At 39.3% G+C, this 13,272-nt stretch overlaps 1 protein-coding gene across 1 annotated transcript in view; it reads left to right on the plus strand.

The window, feature by feature from the left end:
- Positions 1 to 13,272, plus strand: part of LOC145518598 (uncharacterized) — a 339,146-nt gene that overhangs the window by 103,591 nt on the left and 222,283 nt on the right. The window contains exon 2 of the mRNA XM_081523412.1: positions 12,455 to 12,544. Within this exon, the coding sequence (XP_081379538.1) occupies positions 12,455 to 12,544 (90 nt within the window). The remainder of the gene's footprint in view (positions 1 to 12,454; positions 12,545 to 13,272) is intronic.

A 13,272-nucleotide genomic window follows, 5' to 3' on the forward strand; every position in this document is an offset into this window, starting at 1 on the left:
CCGGAATGCCTCCTTCCTGTCTACTGTGGTTTTACTTTCCTTTCCAGATCCGTCACTGCTCCTCTCATCTGACTACTCCAACCTATAATGACCTCCTCCCAAATCTGACTGTGTTCTGAAATTACCTATTTCAGGATATGCAGTTATTCCGTAAGTGGAGAGTTGTTCTGTCATAGGTTGATCTTAATGCCTCATGTAAACTCCAGGTTTCTTAGGACAAGGGAGACATTTCGTATCTCAATATAATTCTTTTCTTATCTAACAACTTTAGGGGCCCCTCTTATTATGGAGATGCTATTTTGAAAATAGTAAACCAACATAGATTTCATACTTTCCAAATTATGGTCTAAAGGAGGTTCCCTTTGCACATAAATAAGGAAGATCCTTATGGCTACTGGTCAGTGGCTAAGGTGGAGGAAGTAAATTCAGAGTGGGTGAGACTGAGATGAGAATGCCATCAAGGGGAAGGAGACGGGATCCCATCTCCTCTGCCTGTGAGAGCCAGTGTTCTTGGAACATTGATGCACCAAAATAATCCTCTGTGAGGTCTGTGGACAGGGAGAGAGTGTCAGGTGCTAATAATTCCCTAAGTCATTATGTTAGCTTCATCCAATAGCTATTGATATGCAGTGCTGACATTATCAGTTCAGTGCAGTCGCTCAATCGTGTCTGACTCTTTGTCACCCCATGGACTGCAGCACGCCAGGCCTCCCTGTCCATCACCAACTCCTGGAGTTTACTCAAACTCATGTCCATTGAGTCAGTGATGCCATCCAACCATCTCATCCTCTGTCTTCCCCTTCTCCTCTCGCCTTCAATCTTTCCCACCATCAGGGTCTTTTCAAATGAATCAGTTCTTTGCGTCAAATGGCCAAAGTATTGGAGTTTCAGCTTCAGCATCAGTCCTTCCAATGAATATTCAGGCCTGATTTCCTTTAGGATGGACTGGTTGGATCTCCTTGCAGTCCAAGGGACTCTTAAGAGTCTTCTCCAACACCACAGTTGATTATCATTCTGTTGCAAAAGTTCCCTAACTTCCATAGTCCTTTTTTTTTCAATTGGTGTATAGTTTACTTACTTCATCTGACTTACTTCACTTAGTACGATCATCTCTAGGTCCATCCATGTTGCTGCAAATGGCATTATTTCATTCTTTTTTTTATGGCTGAGTAATATTCCATTGTGTGTATTGGATTGCCCAAAAGATTCCTTTGGGCTTTCTCGTAAGATCCTACAGACAAATTCAAACGAAATTATTGGTCAACCCAATCTGTATAACATCTTTGTCCATTCATCTGTCAGTAGACATTTAGGTTGCTTCCATGTGTTACAGTCTATTTTTCTTTAATTCAAAATTTATTTAGTAGTGCATTGAAAAATTTCCAAGTTTTAATTGACTGGCTTTTTATTGTTAATGTCTAATTTAATCATGACAAATTACATGCTTAAATGATATAATTATCCTAAAATATTTTGAGAATTCCTTTGAGACATAAGAAATAGATAATTTTATAATTTTTCCATGTATATTTGAAAGGGTATATTTTCTTGGTATATGTTTGTGTATATAAGTAAATACACACACACCTCCCCAAAGATGGTGAACTTGGTGATTTTGTTGTTCAATCTTCAACATGCTAACTATCTTTTAAAAATTTGAACAGTAATTTTCTGATTGATCTGTATTAAATTCTCCCAAAGTATTTTGGATGTGTCAGTTTTCTTTGCAATTATGTCTGTTTAAAATCTATATTTTGAATTCCGGTTTTAGGTACATATATAGATTATTATATCTTATCTATTATTCTTATTATTATGTAATGTTCACCCTACACCCCATCAATAATTTTTTCTTAAATTCTATTTTTTTGCTGTTGTTCTTGTCACTCCATCTTTGTTTTGGTTATTATTTGTAAGATGTATTTTTTCATTGTCAGGTTTTCTGTGTTTTGTTTTCAGTATGGTTCTTTAAAGCAGCATAAAACTGTTAAAAATGTAACATGATATCTTCATTTTAATAGATCTATTATTAGGTTATATTTATTTCAATAAATGATATTTTTTCTTTTTGTTGGATGTTATTTTGCCCTTATTTTCTGCTTTTGATTGAATTAAAATATTTTCTGTGTTTCTATATTATTTTTATTCTCTGCTGATTTGGAAGCTCTGTGTTTTATTTCTATAATATTAGCAATTACTCTTAAATTTATAAAGGCATACTTAATTATATATAGTATGTATGTGGCATTTAAATGTGTTTATATAGATATATATTTATTTTTAGGAATTATGTAAGTTATAGTTTCTTTCTGAACACAAAAAAATGCTTGTTATTAATTTTATATCCTTTCTCTTTTTTATTGACCAGTTTTATTGGCCAGTATCTTAGTATAACTACACAAAATAACCCACACATATTAGTCATCACTTTCTATAGTTTATAGTTCAGTTTACTAATATGCTTTGTCAATTTCTGTGTCCACCATTTGATGTTGCCTTGACTAGCCTTGTGAGCTGTCAATCTAAGTCACTTCTAAAAGTATTGGCAGCTTGAATTTTCTACTTAATGGTCATATTGAAGAAAATTATAGATCCAGTCATCATGACCTTTAACTTGTGTTTGAATTTGACAGTTTTTGATCTTTTTCTGAGATATTTTGTCTGTTATTGTTGTGTATTTGGAGTAAAATGTTTACATCAACATGTGAATTGTCTATGTCATCATGAGTAGAAATTGCAGCTGTCTAATTTAAACTTGTTTGCTTGGTACTGAAAACTCTGTTTTGAGATCTATAAAAAAATCTAAGTCGCAAATCTAAGACACATTAAAAAGGAGATCAAATTTATGTCGTAAATTCTTCTTTTGTTTATCAGTTCAAAGAACTTGAAAGTGAGTGGGTGGTCATCCTAATGAAAGGAAAGTGTTGAATGCTCTGATTGGTTAGCTCTTAAGTGTTTCATCTCATTAACAGGAACAGGGTTTCTTTCTTTCTTTCTTACCTTTTTTTTTTTTTGGTTCAATCTAGACTTTGTTTCTCCCTACTACTGCTTTCAGTATTTAAGGGTAGATATGAACATTTTTAATAATCAACACCACCATAATAATGGCATTTTCTATTTGGGTTACAATGAAAGCAGTAAAGGATAAGCTTGACTGAAGATCTCACATGATTAATCACTTCTCTTATTGTTATCTCTTCTTGAAAGTGTTTTGTAAAATAATCATCTATATTAATGGAACATCTTTCAAAGGAGGGGAGATGAAAGAATATCAATTTATATTCTAATACTAAATATCATGAAACATTTCACCATCTTATTCAGGGAACCATCTGGATCTACTGAGATTCATTTTTCAATTCACACTTTTTGGGGGATGTCACTATCTGTTGCCACATACAATAACAGAAATGTACTCATCCTATCAGCTACCTACTTCCATTTGAGCAGCTGCAAATTTGATAGCAGTCCTGGTGAAGGACTGTAATAAGAATATGATTTGACTTTGCTTTATGAATTACATGTGCTCTATATAATGAGGTGGATAATGAATATTTATATATTTAATCATGATGTTAATCTGTTATAACTTCAGAGATGTGTGCCTAAAAAATGGGCTCCAACACTAATAAAACCACACACATGAAAATCTGAACAATCAGGGCAAGCAGTGAGATACCTTTGTCAAAGTATTTCCTGAGAGCATTTATTTCTCCTTTCAGCACCTATAAGAAGCTAGTCAGATGGATAATTAGGCCATATAAGTTTTGCACATTTGCTTATTCAAAGAGACCACTCAGTTCATGTCCTCTCCTGTTGGGAGTTCTTGGTGGTTCAGAGGACTTGGAAGTTGAAGCTTCACCCTGGTCAAGTCTGTGATTTCAGGCAAACGTCTCTGAAGGGTCACTGATACAAAGCATGAGAGGACCCAAACCAAGGAGCGGTTAGTGCTCGGACTGCGAGAATCTTGTATTTAATGATCGTCATTGAGAATGTACCACCTAAGAAACTAAAAATCAAGTCTGATTAACAAAGACAGCTTCTCCCCAGAGTTCACGTTAGCTGTTCAGAGAGCTGTTGGACTTGGTGACGGAGGCTGCAGGACGCAGTTGCTGATGGACTCATCTAAAGGTCGCTGGTTTCCTCTCCAGTGGGTGTGACTTCCGCTCAAAGTCGTTGAAGAGCAGGGAAAAAGAGCAAAGCAATTTGTCCTTCTCTAATTTTTAAGTTAGATTTATCTGAAATATGTAAGGGACCAGGCAGACACGACCTTCTTCAAGTCACTTCTTTTTTTTTTTTTTTTGGATGTGTGTTTTAAGAAGAGGAAGTAGGAGGAGGACGTTGGATAGAGGTTTGAGTAACTCAAATCCTGGGATGAAGCTCTATCTTAAGGGACTGCAGTTGTCCTTGAAATAATACCAGTTGTTTAAGACAAAGTCCCTGGCTTCAGGCAAAACCAGTCTTTTGAGCTGCAGTGAGTATGAGGAGCGTGGGAGATGAGAAGGGGGAGATGTGCGTACCATAATCTTACAGCCCGTAGGGAAAATGTTCTTTTTCCTGCCTGATCTGTTTAAGATCAATTGTGGATGTATGCTGGCAAACTAGATCGACTCGGTGTTGCGCCTGTGTGAAGACATCATGGAGCTAAGAACTGAAAGATGAACAATGCTTATAAAGTCACCATTGGTAAGAAAGATGCTGGTTTTTTTAAATTATTTTATTTAAGTACAGTTGATTTACAATGTGCTAACTTCAGAAGTGTACAGCAAAGTGATTCAGTTATATCTGTCTATCTACATATACGTACACATTCTTTTTCATGTTCTTTCCATTATGGTTTATCACAGGATATTAAACATAGTTTTCTGTGCTATGCAGTAGGACCTTGTTTATTCATTGTATAAATGAATGAAAAAGTAAATGCTGAAGGCATATGCTAATCCCAAACTCCTAGTCCGTCACCCACTCAGCCCCCTTTCCCCTTAACCACAGTCTGTTTTCTATGTCTGTCGGTCTGTTCCTGTTTTATAAGTAAGTTCCTTTGTGTTCTATTTTAGAGTCCACGTATAAGTGATATTATTAATAGTTGATACTTGTCATTTTCTGACAGATGTCACTTAGTATTATCATCTCTAGACCCATCCATGTTGCTGCACATGGCATTATTTCATTCTTCATGGCTGAGTAGTATTCCATCACATACATGGATTGCATCTTCTTTATTTATTCATCTCTCAGTGGACAGTGAGGTTGAAGAAAGATTCCATTTTGTTGTATTCATCAGTCCATGGTGGAAACTTCCTTTTTTGTGTATGTTAACCTCCATTGCTTGGACTGTTTGCTTAGTTCTATGCTCTTCATCCCTATGTTTAACTATTCAGATCTCTGTCTCTCTTTTGTTCCTCTGGTATTCATCTTAGCTGGCTCTTGGACTCAGATAATCTTCTCCAGGGTGTACTTTGTACCCTCCTGCCTTCACTTCTTCTTTACCCCACATTCCATTCCCACCTTTAGCTTTTGAACAAGTACTGGCAATGCATAGTGACTCATGATAGCAGAAGAAAAAATATCTGACATCTTCATGAAATTCTAATTAATGACTCCATCACTTATTGTCCTGACTGTAAGTTCTCTGACCTCGTATTTCTTAGCATCAACATTTTAGTGCCCAAAATGAAAAACATCAGTTAAATGGTCCTCTTTTCAGAGTTGTCTGAACAAGGCATGTACCATTTTTGTGACCGTGTGTTATAAATGAATTCCTTATTTCTGGAGCTATTTGAACAGACATACCTGACCTTCCATCAGGGATGATGTAGAGAAGACTTTCAGCACAAAAGAAGATTTGAGTTTGATGACCTGTCGTTGGATTGTCTATGAACCGTGTTCCCCTTTATCTTCAGCTTGGACTGCCAACTTTGAAAGTACAGAGAGCTCTGAATCCTTCAGGTCGTGCTTAGTTGATAGTATACAACTTGCGGTGTTCTTTGCTCTTTTTCCAAATCCTCCTACCATGGGAGTTTTCTCTTTTGAGCCACTTAAACTGAAACTACTGCTCTAGCCTCGGACTGTGTTCCCTGCGTCCTTGCACTGAGTCCTGCCATAGGAGGCAGGATCGAAACATGCCACCCACTAAATAATTTGCCCCAAATGACAGAGATAGTTGACTGCTGAGTCAGGATTTGGTTATAAGGTAGTTCATTTCCAGATGTTAATTGCTACATCAGTCTGCTCTGCAGTAGTGATATTTTTTACTCATAGAATTCATATGCAATTAAATAAAATAATGCATGTAAAACTCTTAGCATTAGTTGCTGGCATAAATTAAATGCACTCCTCCAAAAAAAACCCCACAAAACAAAGAAACAAAACAAGACAACAACAACAACAAATGTGTAACTCATGTAACTCATTTCTGTTCTCCACTTCAATGCATCCCCTGACATCTGGGTTAAAATAGAAGCTCCCCACCATGGTCTATGGGCTTCCCTGGTGGCTCAGAAGGTAAAGAATCTGCCTGCAATGTGGGACACCTGGGTTTGATCCCTGGGTGGGGAAGATCCTCTGGAGAAGGGCATGGCAACCCACTCCAGTACTCTTGCTTGGAGAATCCCATGGACAGAGGAGCCTGGTGGGCGACAGTCCGTGGGGTCCCAGAGAGTCGGACATGACTGAGCGACTGAGCACGAGCCCCGTGGTCTAGAGGAGGAGGCGCAGGCCTCCTCTGTGAAGGTTATGAGATGGTAGATATCTTAGGCTTCGAGAGTTACGAGGATAGTACGTGGATGTTCCTATTACTATTCAAAATGTATTGTTTGAAAATACAGAAACCATTCTTAGCTGGTGGGGCTACAGAACCAGGCAGCACTCCAGATTTGGCCAGTGGGCATTACTTCACTGGCCCTTGGTTAGAAGACCCTTAATTCTTAGGCTGTTTTTAAATTTTATTTTCAATTGGAGAATAATTGCTTTACAACATTGTGTTGGTTTCTGGTATATAGCAATGTGAACCAGCTGCTGAGTAGACATGACTTGCCTCCCTCATGAGCCTCCTTCCCGCTCCTTCTGAATTCCTAGTGTTTCCCTGTTTCTCGCTGTCTGCAGACCTCCTAGCCTGTTTTTGTCTGATTGTCAAGCGTCCCAAGCTCACTCTCCACGCAGGCCTCCTGTACCTACTTGTGTTCATGCCCAGGAAACCCTGGCCCTGATTCTCCCACAAGTGCCTCTGCCTCCCCGTCCTGTCACCTGTGAGATGTCACCTCGTTAGGGAGGTGACCTTAAGGGATGTTGCCCCCTCCCCCCGCCCCAGTGGGTTTCCACCTCGTCCTCCTGTATCACAGCCACAGGTCTTTGACTGCACCTGTCACCCTCAGATTAACTTGTTTGTTAGTATAGTTACTGATTTAGTGTCTTTTCTCCCACTAGAATGTGATCAGCATGAAAAGAGAGGGCTATTCTGACTTATTCTTTACTATGATTTTGTTGATTTTGGTTTCCAGCTCTGGATATTACAATACATCATCTCCTTGGAAACACTGGAGTAATCCAAGACTTAAAATTCTGGACAGTGCACTTTTTGGTTTCAGAATATTACTCTCAAATATTTAAGTTATAATAATTTTTGCAGGTGCATTTTCTCACTCACATTATATTATTCCTTGAACATCAAAATGTATGCAGATTGGGCTTCCCTGGCAGTGCAGTGGTTAAGAATCTGTCTTGTAATGCCAGCGGCACCAGTTCAATCCCTGGTCCAGGAAGATCCCACATATTGTGAGGCAGCTAAGCCTGTGTGCCACACCTGCTGAAGCCTGGACTCTGCGCCCAGGGGTCTGTGCCCTGGAGCCTGTGCCCTGGGGCCTGTGCCCTGGGTCTGCAGTGAACATCCAGTGCCCGGAGAAAGCCCAGGGCAGTGAAGCCCCAGCACAGCCACAAAGACCCACACAGCCAAAAAGAAAATAAACCAATAAACAATTTTTTTTTTTAAAAAAAGACAACATTCTATCAAAAAAATGTATGTAGATTTAAATAGTCATAGTTAATTACCCTTTAGGACGTTCACTATGATGCATAGCCATGTTTATGCAATGCCCACTATCTTCAGGGCTGAATTTGATTGTATTTTATATAATGTACTTAATAGTTGCTATTTGTATTTTGGATTGCCATCCATTTGCCCTTCATTTTTTAAAAGATGCTTCTTTCTTTTTGTCTGAATCCTCTGTGTGTGTGTGTGTGTGTGTGTGTGTGTGTGTGTAATATAAAATTCTAACAAAGGGTTTCCAAGAATTCGTACAGGTATAGAGTTGTCACATTAACCCTTGGAAGGCGGCGAGGGGACCGCAGGAGGGCAGCTCTCTCTGGTATTTGTGTGATAAAAATTTCACGCTTAACTGGAAAGTGCAGAGAAAGGACACACAGAGACCTGTGTATGGAGGTGTGTACGGCAGCATTTGGTCAGGATGGCAGAAGTTTGCGAAGAATCTCAGAGGTCTGTCATTAAGAGATTGATTATATATAGTACAAATATACAATATGGTACATTGAATGATGTTGGAGATCTGTACTATTAATGTTGAAAAAATGTCACTACATGTTATAAAGAGTATAAACAAATTGTAGCAGTATGTTTACCATGATCCTGTTTTAGTGAAATATATAAATGTATATATTATATATATACCAGTAAGCCCAGTATAATCATTGTTGACATGCTAAAGTAGGAGTATAATCTTTGAGATATTTTTCCCTTTTACATACATATGCCTGAAAAATATCTGAAAGATTATTCTCCTACTTTAGCATGTTAATAATGATTATACTGGGCTTAGTAGTATTGTTATTTAATCTCTACATCGTGTCTGACTCTTTTTAAACCCCATGGACTGCAGCCCATCAGGCTTCTCTGTTTGCGGGATTTCCCAGGCAGTAATACTGGAGTCGGAGAAGGCAATGGCACCCCACTCCAGTACTCTTGCCTGGAGAATCCCAGGGACGGGGGAGCCTGGTAGGCTGCGGTCCATGGGGTTGCGAAGAGTCGGACACGACTGAGCGACTTCACTTTCACTTTTCCGTTTCATGCATTGGAGAAGGAAATGGCAACCCACTCCAGTGTTCTTGCCTGGAGAATCCCAGGGACGGGGGAGCCTGGTAGGCTGCCGTCTATGGGGTCACACAGAGTCGGGCACGACTGAAGCGACTTAGCAGCAGCAGCAGCAGTACTGGAGTGGGCTGCCATTTACTTCTTCAGGGGATTCTCCTGACCCAGAGTTCAAACCCGCGTCTCTTGCATTGACAGGTGGATTCTTCACCACTGAGCCACCCGGAAAAAGTTAGTACTATTAGACAGGCAGTGTGTTATAATCTCATCTTTTATAAAACCAGTGACTACTTTTAGTGATAGTAAAGATATATAAATATGTGGTATTTGTAACATTTATATGCTAGAAAATGAAAATGAAACGTTCTGTCAGTTAAGTCCAAATTCCTATATACCCTGTTTTATTCTATTTCCAGATGCAAGCTGTAGAGTTGCCCTGTGGTTTGTGAAGGAATAAATCAGGGTGTGTATTTAGCCAGTGTTACTAAAATCAATCCTTAGCTTATGTAAGGAAGGTGATTCATGTGTTTTGAAAGATTGTGCTTGATTTTGGGAAGCACTCTCGTGGCCAAATTAAATTTCAGTAATTTTTCCCACACTGTGTTCTCTGTGTACTTAAGAGTTGTTCAGGCCATGGTTTTGTTTTATGTATTTACTGGTATCATGTTGATTCATAGCCACAATGGAGGTTACTGGATGAAGGCTCTCCTTTTCTCACCATAACTCACTCTGTCTGGAGTCTAACTAGAATACTTTTCAATACAGTGTATTCAGTCATGTCTCAGGAGAGGAATCTCTCTCTGATTTATACACACATCCATTTCTGTTGTCACTCAAATATCTATTGCTGAAATATCTATTGCTCCATTTCAGGTTTTATTACTCTTTTTAAAAATCTCCATTTCAGTGGAATTCTCTGCCACCTGCACATATAAATGGTATCGGATGCTTGATACTCTGGGAAGTGTCTTCACCAAGGTCAGAAACCTTAGGCAGGGCCGAGGAGGGGGTGGTCAGGTGGGGCAGAGGCGGGCGAGGCGGACAGGCGCAGGAATGTACCATGTGTTTTCCTGACTCTGTTATATTATTTCTTTTACTTTCACGGACTTATGAGATTTTTATTTGCCTGTCATCACTGTGTATTTCTATATAAATATGGTATTTTGATGGGGTGGTTTCTTTTATGTTTTAGTCAAAAGTCTCTTTGGTTTAATCACTGTAGTAAAAATTTTGTATGTTTATCATACCTTCAGATATTAGAACATGATTTTCTTTCATTAAAACATAATTTTTGTACTTATAAATTATTTTTATGAGAATAAACAAGTCTATACATTGCTAGAAATGCCTTGAGCAGCTGAAAACACACTTTTCTTTTTAAGCTAAAAGATTGGTTTTATTGAGGGAAAAGGGGAGCGCGAGGGTGGGGAGACAGTATCTGAGAAGTAGGGAAGGAGCCGGGAGAAGGAAGAAGGTTAAAGTGTGTTTCTGGTAGAGACTGAGCTTGGTCGTAACTTAAGAAGTGGAATTAATCTCTCCTGAGCCATCGTTGGGTGGCTGTTAATTAAATGATACCACATCTTCTTATCTTCAGACTTTCATAGCTCTACAGCTAAACGCTGAACCTGCTTTTTCAACAGATAAGATTTTCCTTTGGCAGTTACCTGTAACTTCTGATGAAAGCTTAAAGCTTCTACTGCTTTACAGTTCTCTTTGTATTCACTTGCCAAGCAAATAAAAGTTGCTTAATTTTGCTGTCTCTCCAGATTCAAAGGAGTAAGATCTGAAAGCTTGTACATTACTCTGCAGGAATTTTCAAGCCAGAGCCCTTGGACACATTTTCTTGACGATTACGTTTTTGGGGTTTGTTTCTGTTTTCTGCCTGATTGGCTGTTTATTTAATTTTGCCTTCTCTATTTTCTTTCCCATATGAAGCCAACCATCATGTATGTAGTAAATTTAGTATTTAGTAAATACTTTACAGCATCCCGATGTAATTTATCAGGAGGTCATTGCAGTCCTGTCTTCCCCAGGACCCAGAGGCAGGATGTCGGTGGTGTCAGGTCAGCTCTGCCGGTTCCCTCTAGGGGTCCGGAATCCCGTCTGGGGAGCGGAGGCACAGGCGTGGAAAGCATGTGATCCTTCAAGGGAAGGAGGGAAGGAGAATGCAATGGCTGTGTTTGCTTCCTCTCTGTTTAGTAGAGAAGCTGGAATCCACACTCAGGAGTTAGAAGCATGTGTCCCTCTTCAATGCAGTGACCTTGAAGAACATGCAGTATGTCCTTATACTTGCCTCTGGATCATCTTGGCTGAGGAACCACTGAGATACTGGGCAAGGTTTGAAGTAGCCTGGATTCTCTGCTATACCTGCATTCCACGTTAGGGGCCTTTATTATGATATATTTTTCTTTCTTTCTTTTTTTTTTTTTTACATTCTCTGAAATTGTCTTTCTGGTTTTTCACCTGAATTTTTATTCACTCCCTCATGCTATTGTCTTGCCCCTTGCTTTAATAAATTCCTCACCTAGGATGCATTTATTTTAAGATACTTTGTTTCAAGGGATCAGTTTAAGTTAAGCAGCTTCACTGGATCCTTCGTACTTACACAACCTGTACTTACTTGCTGGTCCTTGTCCTCTTTGAAATCAAGGCTTTGTAGACACACACACACACATGCCTGAAATAAAGGCACATTGTAACAGGTGATATTCTAGATATTGTCTTGGGCGGGAGAAATTAGTTTGGACTAAGGAAAAGAGGAAAAATCCATCAACTAATATTTTTTACATTTTTACCCTGGGTTAGGCATTGGCATTAAAATGGAAGAAACATTACATAGGGTTCCTTCTTTCTGGGAGATTATATTACAGGACACAAATACAGAAACCATCGCAAATCATGGCAGGAAATAACAAAGTCAGAATCAATGGTGGAAGCAGGCAGGGTTGAAAGACTTAGGAGAAGAGAGGGTGTAAGTCAGGGATGAACCCTTCCCAGAAGATTTGAACTTTTATGGATGGGTGCACAGAGAGAGGGAGAGTAAGAGGATGATCTGAGCAAAAAATTGCCATCTCCCTGATGGCTACCCACTCCAGTGTTCCTGCCTGGAGAATCCCACGAACAGAGGAGCCTGGTGGGCTACAGTCCGTGGGGCCACAGAGAGTCGGACACGACTGAGCGACTGACTCTTCAGCAAAAGTCAGTAGTGAATATAAGCCAGTCTGTGAGGCTAGAATATTCCTTTACTCTGTTTTTAAATTCCCTCAGACAAAATACAGGAAGCATTTAGGAGAGCTTGTTTGTACTTCCAAAATAAAAGCATATGAAAACTCAGTGCTTTATGTTCTCTTTCAGACTCTTTACTTGGAACTCTTTCCAAGACAGCAAAGTCAGCTCAGATTCTGCAGGAGAACAATCTCCTCCCTAACTCCGGTCTTCAGCATGGTGAGCTTTTTTTTGCTGATGCGCAAAATGTCTTTTCCTGCAGGGATTTGTTTTTCAGATGATATTAATAGCTGTTTGCCTTCTGACTCCTGGTTGTCATGAGGCTAAGCATTCTGGATGGTTTGCAATGAGGGCATTCCATTTACGTGCCTGGGTCACATGGAACAGGGCTGGAGGAGAACCTGGAGTGTGTGTTTTTAAAAGGCATCTGCCATTTGTAACAGCACCGTGTGGTTTACTGAGAGATGGAGCAGCTCAGACTAGGAAAAAAAAGACCAAATGCCTGTCCTCATGTGGGAGAGAGAAAAAGAAATGGGCTCAGAAAGGAAACCTAGTCGGCAGAGACCTGATAGACGGGTGCCAAGTAGGAGAACGGAGTTTATCCTCTGGGGGATAATATTAGTCATTGGAAATGACTCGGCCAAATTCATAATCATCATTACAGGACCCAAATTAACTTCTCTCTGAGACGGCAGCCATCCTGCATAATGGTGCAGTGTTGCACTGTTAAAAATAGTTTTGTTGAGTGCAATAAAGCATAATAAATTGTAAATATATAGCAATGTATTAAAATGTGAGAAGAAAATGATTTGCAATAAAAGCCAAGTATTCAGTCTAGGAAAGAGATGCTAAGTAAAATTAAGTGCAAGCCTCACAGGTGGAAACAGCGATAGGCCGTAGGATAACAAACTTGAAAAGTTGTGTGTCGAGTGGCTGAACTCTCCTAT

The sequence above is a fragment of the Giraffa tippelskirchi genome, chromosome 8, assembly GCF_054371585.1.
Source record: "Giraffa tippelskirchi isolate mGirTip1 chromosome 8, T2T-mGirTip1v1.2.pri, whole genome shotgun sequence".
Lineage (NCBI taxonomy): Eukaryota > Metazoa > Chordata > Mammalia > Artiodactyla > Giraffidae > Giraffa > Giraffa tippelskirchi.